The following is an 18,371-nucleotide window of genomic DNA, read 5'->3' on the forward strand; positions in this document are numbered from 1 at the left end:
TTAAAATAGCATGCACTGCAGAAGCTTTTGGAAGAGACAAGCTGTAAATTAGGAGATGCTGGCAGAGGCCAGCCACAGGATGAGGCTGCATGGGATGAAGTGGTGTTGTCACTGCTGGTCACAATTGGGTTTGTGCACAGAGCTCTATATGTCATGTTGCTCTGAGTCTTGCTCAGATTTTTACTACAGATCAGTCAATCAGGGTGCAAAATTACCTCAGAAGACAAAAGGAAACAAAGTTAGGAGAAATGATAAGAGGCATGTGATAGGCAAGAAGGAAGTGTACTTATTTTGCCTGACCCCATGTGTAATAAATGGTGGAAATCCTATCTGGGATCTGTAGTTTGAGTCACTGTAAATGTAGTACCCCTCCATGCTGGGTTCTCGTTTTGTCAATCTTGTCTTGTCTTTGTCTTGTCTAAAATTAAGCTGTTTATCCAGTTTCTGGATGCTTTCAGTTTAACACTTGCTGAGCTCATGGCTGAAATTTGAAGGCAAAGTTGGATGGGGAGAACAAATAGATATTTCCTACGTTTGTGTCAGAGCACTAGTTATTACCACGTTTATAGATAAATTCTGAATTCATCCCAGTATGTATTAGGAAAAAAAGCAGCTACAGAGTAAAAGACACGCAGTAAAAGTTAATTGGCATTGATCAGTTAATTCAAAATAGTGCTTCATTTGTGGTGGAAATGAGCGTTCAGTACCTTGCAATACCATTGAACAAGCTCGCTTTAAAGACATTTTACAGTTTTCTCCTTGAAGAATTGGTAGAATTTGTTTAGCAAATTGGTGTAAGCCTCATTCTGTTTTCTTAAAAGAAATGTCTGGTTTCAGGACTGTTGTGAACTGACTTTTATATCTGAGATGGACCAAAGTATGGTAGAACTGATGGTTGGATTTTTTTAAAAGCTTACCAGTGATTATTTAAGACATTTTTACTTCTTTGTGTCTTAACTGAGATGGGAGAGGATAGCCAGTGAGGTTAATTCTTTGTGACATGATCAGTTCTTACGCGTTCTTCAGACTCGTTTTTATTATGGCTCGTGCTGAGTAAATAGGGTGCACTATAGAGCTCAGCAGTTACTTCCCCTGAGATTTTTAGGACATCTAGAGCTTTGGAAAATATTTTTCTAATATGAGAATGTGGAAAATAATGTTGTGTGTTTTTTTTTTTAAGGAAACAGAAAAGTCTTAAATCTTTTTTTTCCCCTACTACTCCTTCTTCAACTGCGTTTTTCTTTCTCTTACAAGCAGAAATATATGTGCTTCTTTTAAGAGGCGCAGAAAATAGCAACTTAATTGATGTGCCTGATGTCTAGCAGCTGCCACTGCTGGAATCTGTGGAAACTAAGCTAGTATATAGAAGATGAAATGCATTTGGCTTTGCAAATGTGTGGGAGACATGGTATTTATATATGACTTTCCTGTAAACCCTATATTGAGATTCTGCTGTAGCCTTCATCACCAAGTACAATGTATTTAATCCTCAACAGAAATTTCATTTTCCAGTTCTCATCACATCTAAATCCACATATTCAGGTATTTTTGGCATTAGCATAAACATGTCTGGCATGTAAAGCTTGCATATAAACGGGCATTTATATATCTATTTTAATGTTTATGATACAAATAATTTAGTTTACTTTTAGTTTACTCACACTCTTTGCATGTTCAAATGCTGCACGAAAAGTGATTTTGCCTTCAATTCTAGTAGTGCTAAGTTGAAAGTAAAATTAATATAGAAATAAGTGCCTGAGACTCAAAACCTTTTGACTATTGCAATGTTTTCGCGTTAGAAATCAAAGTCTTAGCAAGCTCTTTTATTCAAGAGACTCTTCTGAAGAGTGTGACAGTTTCCTAGGAAGGTTAGCTGCCATTTCCAGCCAGAATCTAAGCAGATATAGGTTTCAGGCTGGATGAGTATTTTAAAAATTTTGGTCCTAGTTTAGGTGGGAGCTATGGCAAAATAGAATTCAAGCGCAGTTTGAGTGTCTGCTTTGTTCTAACAGGAAGAGTTAATGTTCACATATGTATAATCACTGTCCTATTTTTGCAAAAATTCTTTAAACAACAGAAAAGGAGGAGAAAGAAGCATTAGGAAGGTGAGCATTTATGTTGGCTAATTTTAAGAAAGAAAAAGAATGTTCTTCAGACCATAATTCAGAAGCTTCTTCAGAAAATTGATAGTGACAGGCTCTGAATTTATCCTTAGAATATCAGAGAGGGCAGGGAAAGATCAGGATCACATTTTTTCCATGGTGATTCTTCTTGTCAGTTTTTGCATTGGGGGTTTTTGGGTTTTGCTTGTTTGCTTTTCTAGGGGGAGCAGGGCAGGGCAGAGGAGTTGTTTGGTTGCTATTAAACATGAAGCTGATAGAGGGCTGGATCTACCAATTTCTTGTCATGTTCCTAGGCTTCTCATGTTGCTATTTCTTCTAGCATTTAGGCAATTCTCATTCTTACCTGATCTGCTTTTACTTTCTTTCCTAATTACTCTGTAGTAATAAGTAATCAGTATTTAAGTACAGGCCTGCTTTAGTGGGGTATAACATCTTCGCAAAAGTATGCTTCTTTATGTCATTACAAATGTTGACTTATAGTGGCTTTTCTAAATAAAAAAATCCGTTATTCAGTAGAACACAGATGATGGATGTTGTTTATAGCAACATCTAGTTCTTCTTCATAGCTTAAGTTGATTTTTTGTGGTAAAAGATGGCGTGTATCATTTGTCACAGAAATCCATGTTTAAGAGAAGAAGAAAAAGGAGGAAGGTAGTGTTGTGTGCAGTCTACAGTTTCTCTTAGCCTTTGAAGGAAAATGGTGATGTACGTCACTTACAGTTTGTGTCAACCTTTTTTATAATCACTAACTATTTACATGTTCTATCTTATGCTAATAGTAATGCTTTATGTTGCAGGCAGATACAACGAAAACCACAAGCACCTGCAGTCACTTATGCAACATATCGAGGTTCTGCAAGGATTAGGCAGCTACTGAAAAGTCAGTCAGAAATGACTGAAAAAGGGGAAGAAAGTACTGAGAACAGAAATGCTTCAGTGATCAAAGAAAATGGAGAAATCCAAACTCTCTCTCCAAAATCAGAACACTTAACAAAGGAAAATGGAGAAGATGAGGATAAAGATCATGAAGATGATGTCATAGTAAATTCTTCTACAGTAAAAACGGAATTGAAAAAGTCTGGTAAAGTTCAACATTACTTGGGTAGCAATAAACATGAAATAATGCCAAATGCCTCAGCTTTACCTACTGGATCATCTAGCGGAGTAGACTTAAAACATACACCAGCTTTAGAAGCAAACAAAGTTAAGAGGACATATTCACAAGATTCATTATTGTCGTCTAGTAGAAGCAGTGAGATCACAATAAATTCTACTCATCAGATTACCCATGCCCTTAGTGCTGTGGACAGTTTGTTTGGAAAAGAATGTGTACTGGTGGGAGAAACAGAAGCTCCATTTCAAAAGGACAAAAATGCCACTTCTAACTGTGAAAAAGAAATTCACTGTAGTGATCACTCCTATCAGCAGTCTGCAGAAAAAATGCAGGATGACAAAGTTAACAAAGAACTCCAGTTGAGCAAGGGAGAATATTGCTATAATCATCAAATAAATAACCACTCAGAGCTAACATCAAATGTACAGACATATCATTCCAGTACTACATTCCAGCAGCAAGCAGGTGAGCACACAGGCAGTGCAAATAAAAATAGTGATCCAAGAAAAAGTGATGCACAGAAAATTGTGACAACGACAGAAAGAGAGCAAAATCCACAGAATTTTCTTGCTACTGTTCTTTTGCCATTTGACGAGCAGACATGCACCTCGCTTAGCATGGACTCCAGAGGAGAAGAGTGCATAGTCACAGGTAATCTGACTGCTTCAGAATTAACCCTTAAAAATGATAAAGGCCCAATGGTGGACCAGGTGACTTGTAATGAAGAACTGAATGAGTTAGGGAAACCAATGCATGTACAAAATGAGCATCAATTAAACCTCGTGGAAAACTCTAAAGATACTGCCACACCACAGCGTTTATCTTGTCTGGAAAAAAAGAAGGTTTTGTCAGAGGTTGCAGTGGAAAATTTTGCTGTATCATGCACACATGGATGTGAAAATGTGAAATCTAACTTAGATCAGCTGACAGAATCTCTCTCTGTTAGTTTTGAGTCTTCATTTGAAACAGGGGACTGTTACTCAGCTTCTCTTCATCCTGATTGCAAATCAGTAAATAAAACTATAGTGAAAAGAGGAGTTGGTTCAGAAGGTAAAAGAGACAGTGTTTCTACTCCTGATCTTGAATGTGAAAAGAGCAAATCTTTTGAGACTGTAGATATGAGCCTCTCAGAAAATTCCACTCCTACCCATGGTACAGTTTCCCATAAAACTGTGCAAGACGTTACTGAAAAATCATTAGTTACGCTTGCAGAAGATAACACATCAAAGCCCACACCTTGCCCTTTTGTCAGCACTGGAAGGACAGATGATACTACACCTGCTGCTTCTAAAATCAGTGAGGCTGATATGAATGAGATGGCTCTTGCTCCTTTTGAATCTAAGAATTGTACTTCTGAACTTTCCTCTTACATTTCTAAATCACAAGAAAAAAATCTGGGGGTTTCTGATTCTGCCCTGAGATGTGAAGGTAAACCTTTGCCTGACCGTTTCTCTGTCATCTCTGAAAAAGACGTAGATGTAGACATTGTTTCTGCACCTCCACCTAGCTGTGAAAATAGACATATTAATATTTCTTCCGAAGTTGAAAGCAATAATAAGTATGGGATGTCATCCACAGTACTTTATTCTTCATCTGACAACCAAGGAAAAGTGCCTTCTCCTGCCACTTACTCTGAAAGTGGTCAGGTTTTTGTGACTGCTGAGTCTAGGAGAATAGTCCCTGAGAACGGAATGACTGAAACACCATTTTGCTCAGAAGACCTGAGAGCTTCATGCCCATCCATTTCTCTGGAACCCGAGTTCACCCCAGCTGTGCTCCATCATTTTACTTCTGAAGTAAAGGTGCAGGATTTTTGCATCCCCAGGTCCCCTTCACCTACTCAGGAATCCAAAGAAGGCTCAAAGCTTTCTATTTCTGCCTTGGAAACATCAGGCATTGCACAAGAGGACTGTAGCTCCTCTGGTCACAGAGTTGGTGTTGAGGCAGAGGATCTATCCTCTGCACAGCAGGCTGATGACAATGTCTTGGCAAAGGCAGTGCTATCACCTGTCTGTCCCTTGAAAAGGGCATCCAATTCAGAGTGTACTGAGGTGTGCAAAAATGCTGTGCAAGAGATGAATCTTTGTAACCAGACTTCTAGTATCTCAGAAGCTTGCTCTGAAACAGGTGAACAAACAGCTGCTGCAGCTACAGAATCAAATGATCTCTATTTTGCAGAAATATGGAAGAATACTAACAGGGTGGGACAAGACTGCACTAACTTGCAAGATGCTGCTCTTTTGTTTAAGAAAGCTGAGGAAATAGTGGACTCGGTTTTACACTTGGCTATAGAGGAAATAATAGCAAAACAAGCCGTTGGTGTCTGTCAAGTCTGTGGGCGAAAGGATAGTTTAGTAAATACAGATATTCTAAATGATCAGAAAACTGTGCAGCTGGAAGCAGAAGAAATCCAGTCAGCTGTGCATTCATTAAAACATTTTAATGAGAGCAGTGGCGGAGGCTCGTTTTCATTTACAGGAAATGAAATGCATGATACAAACAATCAAGATGAAACGATACCATCTTACATCCCTGCTAAAATTGACCTACATAGTGCACTGGCATTAAAAGCAAGAGAAATAATTGATGAAGTTATTAACTCAGCCAAACAAAAACTGACATCCAATCAGTGGCAAGGCAGGGAGAGTGAAAAGCATTCTGGAAAGATTGAGTATAAACCTAAAGCTGAAAACCCAGAGATTTTAAATCTGGATGGTAATTTATCTTCTAAAACACCGGAACTAATCAGAGAACCAACAGGGAAGGCAGAAACTCAGAATATAAGTATAAACTGTGAAAAGGCAGTTTGCTCAGGTCCTCCTTTGCTTTTAAATAGTACGGAAAACAGCATAGATTTGCTCCGAAGAGATGAAGATATACCAAATAATGCATTTGCATGTCAAACAAATGGATTTCTATCTTCTGGTAGTTCAGTGAGGCCAGAATCAACCCCTATGATACCAACAAAAGAGGGACACAATAAAAAGGTGTATGAACATCTGGCTGCATCAGAGATGTGCAGTAAAGCTGGATTATCAGCAACAAGTAGAAAATCTGATGTGTCTTTACATTTAATAAATAGAGATGCAGCTGTTACTGAAGAAATATTTCGACCATTGCAGTTAAATGATTCATGCAATAATGCAGATATGCCAGAGCTCACGTTGCTGCCGTCTGTAAATGGTAATTTGTCGTCTTTTATGCCTGATGAAGAAAGTATCAGCTCACAAAGTGAAAACAGAGTCAAAAGGAGTCCTCAGGGTACTGTGGAAAGTAGTGCAGATGATAATCTGGATGAACACAGTGGAAGAGAGGCTGCAGAAGTGTTTTCACAAGTAAAAGCAGCCTTTGAAGATTCAAAGGTAGGGGAGAGTGAAGAGGAACCAGCAAGGGGGGCAAGTGAGACACTTGTCAATTTTGAGTTAAATACACAGTTCATTGACTCTGAGTTGCCTGCTACTGGAGACCACAATGAAGGGAAAAACTACTTCAACTCAGTTTATGCCCAAAGTAAAGAGAATCTGAAAGAGATGCAAATGAAGGATTCAGATGTGCAGAGAAATGATCAGCTTGAAGAAAATGGTCTGGACACGAAGGAATCGACAGATCTTTCAGGCTTTTCTCCACTAATTGAGCAGTGGGAAAATAGTTCTTTTACAGTCGTTTATGAAGATGCCCTTCAAACTGAGAACAGATCTGTCTCTAATGATGTTATACAAACTAGCTCACTTTCTCCTTCTGATCTGTCTTTGGACAGTGTAGGTTATCTAATGTGTGAAAGGGCAAAAAATAAAAATGAGCCCACCTGTTTTTATGGAAAGGATAACAAGTTGAATAAAGCCACAGAGGGCAATAGCTCAGAGTCATTTCTGAGTGTGGAGGCCAAACGCTATAGAATATATCCTTTCTCTTTGTCTCCAATATATGAAGACGACAGCTCCCATGAAGACTTGCTGTCTGCAGACATGTCACCAGAAAGCCATCCTAATGGAGTATCTAAAGATAACTCTGACCATACTTCTGTGTTGTCCCTTCTCCAATCAGTTTCTGAGCGCCTACAGTTGACCACTCAGTTCAGTAAAGAGGAAGATGAGGAGGGAGTGGAGGACGAGGATGAGGACCAGTCATCATATGAAGGAAATGTGCTTGATGTTGAGAGAGGAGAAGAAGAATGTCTTTCCAGTCAGTGGTCAAGCAATCGAACAAGAACCGTTCTCTCAAATGACCAAAATACATATCCATTACCTGAGCAATTGCCTTTTCTTTCAAAAGAGCAGTTTGACTCTAAGGAACAAACAGAACAGTTTCAAGATGAGACTTCTCCTGGGCAAACATACTGCAATCCAGTTTCACTGAAAGCTGATACTACTCTAAAGCATCCTCCTACGAGTGCATATTACCAGTACTTGAGATCTGCCAACAATTACTCCTCTGAGAAGGGAACAAGATTTGGAAATATTCTCCAGGATATATTGCAGCCAAAGATTCGTTGGTCCCAAGATCATGCCATGCCCAAACTGGGAGAATTGCCAGTGGTAAGATGTCACGTCAATTAACATTAATAACCAAAATGATTAGCGCCAGTTCAAAATTTCTGTTTCACCTCATCTGTTTTCAGCCCCTTCCCTTCCTGGGTTAATTAGAATGTTTAAGATCATAGATTAAAAAAAAAAAAAAAAAAAAAAAAGTCTTCCGATAGAATAATTGAAAAAAAATACATTTTTTTGTTCACACAAGTGAAAGATAGATGAAAGCAGTTTCTAATTATAAAAGAGGAGATGTGAACAGAAAATGTAATGAAAAAATATGCCTAATGGCAAGTCTATAAAATAGGAAGCAGGCTTCACTATGTTGAGGACATTTCAATCTGAAAATCGTGACATTGCTTTTTGTATGAACATTGTTCTTTCACTTTGTCCACTTTTAAGATTAGTAGAGCTGTATTTTCAAAAATATATAAATTATATATAAAATGTAAATAATATATATTATCTGCTTATGGGATTATTTTATTCTTTCACTGCGAATTCTTACTTAAATTGTAAGTTGGTTAATGAGTAATACAGCTGCTTCTTGTTAGCGTTCCTTTTTAAGTGTATTTAAAGCAATGCAGATGAAGGTACAGAAACAGTTCTTGTAATGTTTAGAAGCTTGGAAGTCCACATAAACCAAATGTGCAACTGAAGAAGCAGGTCTTCTGGCATTGGGAATGCTTTTTTGTGATGGGATCTAATTTGGCTTTGCCACTGTTAAGACGTGCTGTCTTTCTGTGCTTTCTATGCTTTGTGCTAATGTTGTGGATATTTATAGTTGTTTTTCATGTCTTTTTAATTTCAGAATCTCGTTGACAGGGCAAGTCTCACATACAATCCAAGACCAGGAAAGGTAAGTAGAACTTGGATGTTACATGATTCAATATGATATACTGTGATATACAGAACAATTTGTTATAGCAGATTTTTTTCATGGGAAGTATCTGACATTATTCTGGCTTTCTGTATTTTAATGTATCATCTGCTTGCATGTGCTAATTGTAAGATTGTATGGTAAAAATACTGCCGCTAGTAATCTTACTGTATTTCCTCGTCTGCAGTTTTATTTCTACAGAGTGCTTCATAAAACCATAGGCACAAAATGAGTGGTTTTTATTCCATGCAAAAATTAGCTGTCTGTGCTGTATTTTAAAATGAGCTTTCATTCGTATGTGTTGTGTGTTGTTTCAGATTATTATTTATGATATTCATGGTGACAAAAGTAAACAAGAAATTCATTCTGATGTGCTAGATGCCACATCCTGGATCTTTCCCATTGGAGCACTACTTAGGATAATTAGAGGATGGTAAGAAATCCAGGTCATATTTAAACAGAATCTTTTCAAAAGATTGTATGTGTGTTTTTTCTTATGTTTTTGTTTCTTTATGACACACATCTGATCTGCAAGAATGCCTTTTTCTTTCTTCATAATCAGACTTCATACCAGTGAAATAAGCATAAAACAAGGCTTCACATGCTGCAGTACAAAAATATTGTTCCTCCTGGGAACTAACTTCAAACAGAAAGTTCCTAATAGAACCACAAGTAAATTTAGACTTCTTGCTTACTGAGACAGTAAAGCAATAATCGTCACTAGAAGTACATGTATGCCAAAGAAAACTTTTTTTTTTTTTTTTTTTTTTTTTGCTGTTCAATTTCATTACAGAGTAGCTGTTGCAAAAGGACCATACAATATAGAGATTCAACTACTGCTTGTAATGTAGCACCTAAAAGATTGTGGATGCAGAAGGACATAGGGGTGCCTTAATGGTAGATTTGGCTACTGTCCACTCTTAAAACTGTAGTTCAAAATGAAGTAATAGTTTTACCTTGGAAAGCTGGGGACATTACCATATCAGCTGTTGCTTTGAAATTTATTTGGTGGTGCATACAGTGTATGTTTGACTCTTGGCCATAGTAATGTATATAGCATTTACACAGTTTTTAGACGATTGATTTTGCATTTCTCTCATGTTCTGATGAAACACTGAAAGCCATTATTTGTGTGTGTATGTGTGTGTTTTATGCCTTATGTAGTACTTGAACAGAACATCCTTTGATATGTCAACTAGTGTGTTTGTTCTAGTAAAATAAGGCTTTTTATTTACATAGTTATTGAATTATATTTTTATACACATCATATGTTAATGTTAGTCAGCCTTCTGGAGGAAAAGAACTATATACTTAAAGCACATAAATGAAGTATTATGTATCATAAGTAAATGTGACTACTGAAAGAGAATGGAAGAGAATGTGAGAAAGGGGTGATAATTTGTATCATAGAAACGGCTTAGTAATAAGCTTTCCAGTATATGTGCTGTGTAAGGACAGTCTTGGCAAATAGCAACAACTCAGTTCATGATTTCATTATTGCAGTTGGATTTTCTATGAGAAACCCAAATTCCAGGGTCAGAAATACGTACTAGAAGAAGGAGAGACTGTACTGGACAACCTTTGGGATCTTCCAGGTGTGAAGCATCATCGAAGAAACCTCACAGTGGGTTCAATCAAACATGTAACAAAGGTATAGACTTTATTAACAATATAGTCATGTACATAATACGTTTCTGTTGTCAGCAGTGGTCTATTACTAACAGTGGACAATGTGTCTATGCTGTGTTACAGATTTTATTCAAATTTATTGTGAAACACATTTTTCACTTTCAAGGTAAATCCCAGGGCTTTAGTTGCTGAGTATTTACTCTGTGCTGTTAGCTTTTGCACTAAATTTATTTTCTTCCTGAGTGTAATGAGCAGGTATAGAGTATCTTTTTTGCCCCTACCTTTTCCTGAATCAGCAACTTGTAGTTGTTTACCCATTCAGTTAATTGAAATTAAATGGAATCAGTGCATATTTTTTTTTAAATAAGTGCTTATCTTAAGTTTAAACTACCTCCTGTGTCTGTATGGTTTCTCTTTTGGACATTAGCAATTGGGATTCCCATCCCATTTGTACAGCGTAGCCTTCAGAAATTGTCACTGCCTCCACTGTATTGTGTTACATGTGGATAGGTGGTACACCTAACAGCATCTAGCTCTGTGTACAGCCAGAGATTTAAAGGGCATTTTGTTTAAAAGATGGGAATCAAATGTCTAAAACAAAGTACAATGCAGCCACTATTATTCAGTGAATGAGGAATACATTTACCAGATCTTGTGATTTAAGAAGAATTAATGCTCTTTTTGTTTAGTGTAACATTCCATTTATTCACTGTGCAACGGTCCTTTATTGTGACCGAATTATCATTTGTATCACAATATGAAAGCATTTCAGAAAAAGTGCTATTTCTCTGTTCTGTGCTGGTACACAAGTCATTTTAAAATTGATGACCTTTCTGTCATCAGTACAGCAGCATAATGTGATAATAACAAGTAGAAGTACTTATTCATAAAAGACTTAAAAATACATGAACTCAGAAGAAGCTGGCTGAGAGCATGAACAGTAAAGTTAATTTGTTTAGCTCAAGTAAATGTTAAAAGCATTTGACTAAATGGGATTTGAATAATGATTGATAATGTGGAAGATAGCTCAATAATGAAAGAATTCCAGTAATAATGTATAGTGCTCTGGTCTGATGCATAGGGAAGACTGGTGTACTTAGGGTATATAAGAAAGCCCTTGCATAGGAGAGACGCTGGTGTTATTTCCATCATGCTGGATAAAAATATCTGTAGTATAGCTAAGTAGGCTGAGTGTTGTTCTTCTTCCAGTATGTTTTTCATTTGTATGGAGCACAGATGGAAAGCTTCCTTACAGTGTCCTGTTTTAATAATCAAAACTATTTCCCATGTCACTTAAATGTCCAGTAGGTTGTTTGGGTGAACTTACTTAGAAGTACCTAGTGGTGTATGCGACTACTGTGGGCATAGATTTAATTGACCAAGGTTTTATTCTCTCAACCTCAATTTGTGAATTCTCCTTTTTTGAGGTTACACATCAGCTACTGTGGAACTTGTTTTAAGAGGTAGTTTGCCATTGTACAACTTTTTTAAATTTATCTTTTCTGAAAAATATGACAGATGAACTATTTGTCTTTGGCAGCTTAGGTATGTGATCAGCAAGATCACGTGTTTTACTATCATTCTCTTCACTTTTGTCATTGTCTTCTAAGTAGCCCAGTAGCTTTTCTCTTGCCAAGTTTGATCATACTGGCTGTATGTCTAGGCTATCTGGCTTGTCTTTTGATTCTTCTGGTGGCTTTTTTTATGGTAAATGTTCAGGGGCTGTTCAGTTGAGGTAGCAGATTTGAAAGCTGGCTAGGTATTTGAGAAGAGCATGACTTACAAAGAATAGAATAACAAATGTTTACTAAAACTGTAGGAGGAACGCTTAATTTTTTTTTTTTTTAATTATTATTTTTTTTTAACTGGCAGAGATTATTGTGCTCAGAAACAATACGACAGTAACTTTGTGCTCTGATTTGGCTTCAAGCATCCAGAAAAAGTAAAGATTCTGTTAACTTTGTGATTAGCCTGTGACTTGACATGTGGACATGAGTTAGGTAAATCCACATGTGTTAAATCTGAAACAACTTGCCAGGAGGGGAGGATGAAGATCCCAAAGTAACATGCAACTAATGAAACAAAGCCCTGTGTGAAGTGATGAGGAGTTTTGATTCCACTAAGGCAAATAAACATGGGTCTAGGCAAGTGAAATCTACCTGCACGTACCAATTTGTTGCAGCTCCTGCAGTACAATCCATTTAACCAAATTAGTTCCTCTGGTCTACTGCAAATGCATTGATCTTGTGTAACCAGGGGCCTCTTCTCAATCTGTTTCTGAAAGCCTGAGGAGGGTGCAAATGGTTGCTTTCCCAAAAACCAAAATGTGAGAAGAGATATTTGTGTTTCCTTTCTGGAGTCATCCAGTAAACCACTGTTATACATGGTGACAAGAGATCTTTAACAGCAGTTTGTAATCTCTATCTGCAAGATGGTTATGTAGGGAATGGATTACTTGTGGACTTACCTTAAGCAAAGCTCTTTGTAGTGGAAATGCACACAATATTATATGAAGGCTGTGTTTTGCTTGCGTGGTTTGCTGGAAGAAAAGAAGATATTAATTTGAGCAGGGACTACATTGTCAAATGCCACAACCCAGAAGTATTGGTGGTGGTGAAGACATTAATTGCTTTAATATTTTGTTTTACATCGTGGCTAGGCCATGATGAATTCTGAAGCTTGGTTTTGTGATTATATGGAATAGCAAGAGAGATACAAAGCAGGATAACTGGAAGAAAGAATTTTGAATAGATAAAAAAAATCTGGAGAACTGACAGTAAGGATTAAGCGAGAAAAAGAATGCTACAGAAGCCGGCACATCCTAAGATCAAACTGTGCATTAACAGTAAATGCTTGTCTAGACTGTATTAAAAAGCAACTGTGTGAGCACCAGAACTAATTAGGCCCGGTTTTCAATAGACTCTTCTCTCATCATTGTCTTTACTCTTAGCTTGAAAAGCTAGGCTTTAGTTATTCTTTGTCTTGCTGTTGACATAAAAGGCTACTGTCACTTAAGTAGGCTATTTTGATTATTTCAATCACCAAAATATACAGCTTCAAGGAGAAGGCTTAACAATGCTAGAAAGTACTTAGCCCTGCTGGTGCTGTTGGTGCTGAAACCTAGATCCAAAAGAAGGATGAGTAGCTAAGATCACTGAAGGTGGCTCTGGATCCCTCACAGTGGAACTCTTGGAGGTGCTACAAGAATGCCATCAAAGAAACATTTTATGCTAAGGTCATGAGAGTACTTCATAGGGCTCTTCAGAAGAAGACTTAACCTTTCCCCTAAGAGGAATGTTACTATTTTGGAAGTGTCTGCGTTCTACAAACTGTCTGGAGTAGTCCCCCATCCTCTGTGAGCACTTTACAGACTAGAAGATAGTTGTTTTTGCTGACTCCTCATCACCTCTGCTCCTAGAAGACCATAAGGGAAGCGTGAGTACTCCAGAGTGACTGTGCAGGCAGGAGGAGAGTACTACAGAATAAAGGAAGACAGAGTTGAGTGCCTGTAGGCTGTGACTTACCTAAGCATTCACTAGTTGTGTATAATGTAAGACAACTACCCAGAGGAGACTTAATCTGTTTGCAGTGCTTTTTCTTTTGTTTTTGCCTGATTTGTCAGTAGGATAATGAATAAGGCAAAAGTTTTGACTGCTTGTGGAGTGGGTGTTAGGCGGGGTAGTAGAAAGGAAACCTTCCAGTTTGGGATCTGTTCTGCAACACTGTTCTAGTGGTTTTGCATATAGGTATCTTATTCTAAAATCTCGACGCCTCAAAAATGAAAGGGGTTTGGTCTGAGTGCTATCATAACGTGTGTGGTTTTCATTTTGTTTTGAATGATGATGGCTTTATTATGAAAGTTAAAGAGGGCTCTGAAAATAATGATGCCTGTTAAGTATGTTCAGGCAAATCTGAACATGCTGTGGTAAATATTTACCAAGCTAAAGTTTACATGCTTAAATTTTTGAAATTAATGTCATACTACATGGTGTACATCTGCAAATAAATAATGTTTGTTTATACAGCAAGACTAAATTCTGCCATTTTCACCAGCATGCAAATTAATCTGTGTATCTCACTATTTAAGTCAAAATGTGTATTTGTGATTTTTTTTTTCACACGTTTGGAAAATATAATGTACTTTTTGCTTGAAGGTGTTATTAACTTAAGTAGGTATTGCTTTTGTTGAAGAATTCCAGTTTACTACTTTATGAAAAGACTTTGTGAACTTAATCTAGTAGATACAAAAATACCATCACAATGAGTAGAGTTTATTTATGGCTGTCAAAACCTGGCTGAAGAGAGAGGTGGTGGTAAATGGGAGAGATCTTATTATGATCATCCACGCTTTGCCTAGGCTTTGTAGAACTGCTAGATTCTTTACCTGTTGAAGTGGAATCGCCTCATTAGCTTCAATCAGGAAAGAAAACTTGTAAAGAGAATACAGACTGGCTTCTTCTAAACTTCAAATGGAAAAATTAATTACCTTGTACCAAATGAAAATCAAACATACTGTCTCCTACTCTGTCTGAGCCCACAGGCAAAGATACTTTGTTATGCTACTTGTTTAGTCTTGTAGAGCTAAGAGTTCAGCATCATTATTTGTGGAATTCTTTTGTGGAATGTAGATGCAACTTCTGATTTGGCTTATCAAATTCTACTGTTGGATTCACAGGTTTCAGCCATATCATCTGACTGGTCTTATTAGGAAAAACAAATTTCAAGTATTTCTTACCTGTGATTTAATAAGATTCATATCAATATGTAAACTACAGGGAGATTGCTTTTTAAGCTTGTCTTGTGATATACTTAGAACTTGAGATATAATGTTCATTCAGTACTTTTTTATAAAGTAGTATTGCACTAGGAAGTTTTTGTTTCTTAGTCTTTCTGCTTTTACTCATCTATATAAAACTGCTGGTATTGCAGGGTGGTTTTTTGTTTTTCCTGACAGTATTTGTTGCTTGCAACAGTACAGAGGAAACACAATTGTGCAAGAAGTTGCCGAAGCAGAATACGATGATACTTCAGGTCTTGTGAGGAAAACAAAATAATAGAAATGCACGTATTAGAAGTGGCACATCTATTGCTGTCAGTTAAATACTTCCTGCAAGAACTCTGACGAAGCGGAGATGTTTTTGTAGCTGGGATATAACTTCCTCATTTGAAAGTTCCACTCAAAACTCGTGTGAAGAGGGCGAGCATGCAGGCATTTTGACAAGATGAGGGGCTGCAACTTTTGTGCCCTGATGCTGACTTTCTCTGCAATCACTTGGTGTTTTGCCTTTTGGGTATTGGAGACACCACAGGCCATGTGGGATCGTTGTCACAATGTGACCTTGGCTTGTTCTTGAGCAAATCCAGAAACCAAAAAATTCAGATGTGCGGGCGGCAGCATCCTTATTCTCCAGCTTCTTCTCCAGTGCACCTTCAAAGGAAATCTTCATCCAGCTACACTTACGATTTGCTGGATTTTTTTATGCTGTCCAAAATCTTTAGCATAATGCTAGTAGATCCATGGTTCAGGGGGAGAAGCATACTGTAAAGTTGCACTGAGAACTGAAGGTTTTCACTTAAACTTTAGCAAGCTCTGTAAGCACGTGAGCCACCTTTCACTGTAACAGAAAGACTATTCTGTTAATGCACTGCTGAATCAAGACTTCACAGAAGATCCAAACTGAATCATAATGTGTAATTGCTGAGAAAAAAAAGTATTCACAATGAATTTTATATAAATGTTACGCAATTAGCATGGTTCAATTAAAAAGCCTTTTGGATTCTAGAGCAGATCAGGTGTTCAGACAGTTGTTCTCCAGTATAGACAAATACCAGAAGAAAACCTTCAAGAAGGTAACACAGGCTGTTGCTTTGTAGTTACAGAAACGTTTCTGAAGTATCTGCTTTACAAATGTTTTCTATTACTGTTCTTTGTCTAAAATGCTATAGATTTTTAATGTGATTGAAACTTGAACTCGCGCATCTTGAAACCATAGTCAGATGCATAACATCTGACCTAGTTACCATCTATTACCACCAGGAGTGTATGTTAAAGAACAGGAATGAAGTGGTGGACATTTCCAGAAAGTTTTAGTTATGGGTACATCATCATAAGTATCTAAATGTGTCATATATAATCACAGTCTTCAAAATAGTAATTAAAAAATGCTACAGTATATCATATGTATGGTTTGTCTATCAGTAAATATTGTCAGTTCCTTTACTTGAACAGCATCAAAACTGAGCTTTTGGAAAGTAGTCTAGGCTGCTAAGTGTGTTTATTTAGTGGGAGCTGGAAATATAGTTCCTTCAGATCTTCTAAAAATCCCAATTTTCACTTCAGAATGAAAACAACAAAACAAACATCTTTTATCATATAAAGCCTGGCTGAAAGGATGACAAAATAGGAAAAAGGAAAGAATTACTTTTGCTTTTTCCCCTTCCTCCAAGCACGGATAACCCTTAGCATTTGATTTGTTTCTGTAGGACTGCAGTGTTCCGGAGATTGAGTTCAGCGTGGGAGCCAGTACAGAGGGACTTCCTATCTGCATACAAAGTGCAGTTGCCAATTTAGAAGAACTGGATGTTGAAAAAAACCCATATATACGTGTCAAATCAGGAATGTGAGTACTGAACTTTTTTTAATGCAGTTTGCCAGCAGGTAGAATATCACGAGATGAAAGTCAGTAATAGGAAAAGTGCTTTAGGCTTTTGCTTTAAATCAGTTAACATAACTATGTATTTCCAGCTCTTCTCTTCAACATTGTACTACTAAGTGGCCTTCTAGCAGTGGAAGCAAGTTTTCAAAGGATTTTTTTCCTCTGGTTGCTGGCAGAAGTCTCTTTAGTTCAGTCCTTGAGTGGCTTTATAAATAGAAGAAGCTGCTCATATAAAAGCTTATAATTAGCTTTTAGTTCATTGAGAATAAGTACTGTCTTGCTAGCCGCCCATCCTGTTGTAACTGTAACATCATGGCTGAATACCAAAAGGTGAGTATTATGTCATACAAATATTCCTCAAGCTACAGCTGTATACAGACTGCTTGCAGAGATGTGACGCAATATGATACAGGCTCCCTCAGTTGTCCATGCTGAGCAGAACAGTCTGTTTCCTTGGTAAATGGGCAAGACAACACATTTCCTGAAGTTTGGAAATTTCCTCTTCTCTGCAGAATGACATTAGCTGTTCTACTACAAGAGTCTGAGTTTGCCTTTTCCACATGAACCAAACTTTCCTTCCCAAGAACTTGCAATCTATCTGTAAAGGTTGAGGTGTTGAAGGAATTAAAAACAGTCTCATTTTAGTTTTGGCAGAACTTTGACTGACTGACTATGAATTTGAATCTGTGTGTGTAGTTTTAAAAAAATAATCGTCCATAAAGCACCGTGTTTCTTCTTCCATTCCTTATTTGGTTTACTAACCCTGTGTCTAATGTCTCTGTGCTCCATGTTCTTGATTTAAAGAAGTCTGAAGGAGTCTCAATATTTTTAATCTACATGTCAAAATTACAGTAGCTTGCTTTTAAAAGGAGAGTCATAACAGTATTTTAATAACTTCCACTCAAAAAAGTTGAGATTGATGTTAGAAGCATTTTGATTCCTATGATAACAATCTTAGGAAAAATTTCCTGCTAGTTTCTCATCATAGAATCATAGAATCACCAAGGCTGGAAAAGACCTCCAGGATCATTGAGTCCAGCCATCCGCCTAACACCAATATTTCCCCACTAAACCATGTTCCTTAATACTACATCTAAATGTTTCTCGAATACGTTTGGCAACAGTGACTCTACCACCTCTCTGGGCAGTGGACACCTGGAACAGGTGCCCGTTCCAGCACCTGACCACTCTTTCCTAATATCCAACCTGAACCTCCAATGATGCTGCTTGAGGCCTCTCCCTCTCACCCCGTTGCTAGTTACATGGGAAAAGAGGCTGACCCCATCTCATCACAACCTTCTTTCAGGTAGCTGTAGAAAGACATAAGGTCTCCCATGAGCCTCCTGCAGGCTGAACAATCCTAATACTGACACTGATTTTGTATAGTTGTAGTATAACAAATTGGCTTCTTAATGCAAGTGAACAAATTTTCTCTTCTTTAAT

The 18,371-nt window shown here is 37.4% G+C and overlaps 1 protein-coding gene across 1 annotated transcript in view; it reads left to right on the forward strand.

The window, feature by feature from the left end:
• CRYBG3 (crystallin beta-gamma domain containing 3) overlaps nucleotides 1-18,371 on the forward strand; it is a 90,390-nt gene that overhangs the window by 36,321 nt on the left and 35,698 nt on the right. Inside the window, exons 4-8 of the mRNA XM_042809649.1 lie at nucleotides 2,921-7,772; nucleotides 8,575-8,622; nucleotides 8,961-9,076; nucleotides 10,147-10,294; nucleotides 16,756-16,892. Of these exons, the coding sequence (XP_042665583.1) occupies nucleotides 2,921-7,772; nucleotides 8,575-8,622; nucleotides 8,961-9,076; nucleotides 10,147-10,294; nucleotides 16,756-16,892 (5,301 nt within the window). The remainder of the gene's footprint in view (nucleotides 1-2,920; nucleotides 7,773-8,574; nucleotides 8,623-8,960; nucleotides 9,077-10,146; nucleotides 10,295-16,755; nucleotides 16,893-18,371) is intronic.

Source organism: Centrocercus urophasianus, unplaced genomic scaffold, assembly GCF_019232065.1.
Source record: "Centrocercus urophasianus isolate 14NV4802_14NV808 unplaced genomic scaffold, USGS_Curo_1.0 seq_12, whole genome shotgun sequence".
Taxonomy (NCBI): Eukaryota; Metazoa; Chordata; class Aves; order Galliformes; family Phasianidae; genus Centrocercus; species Centrocercus urophasianus.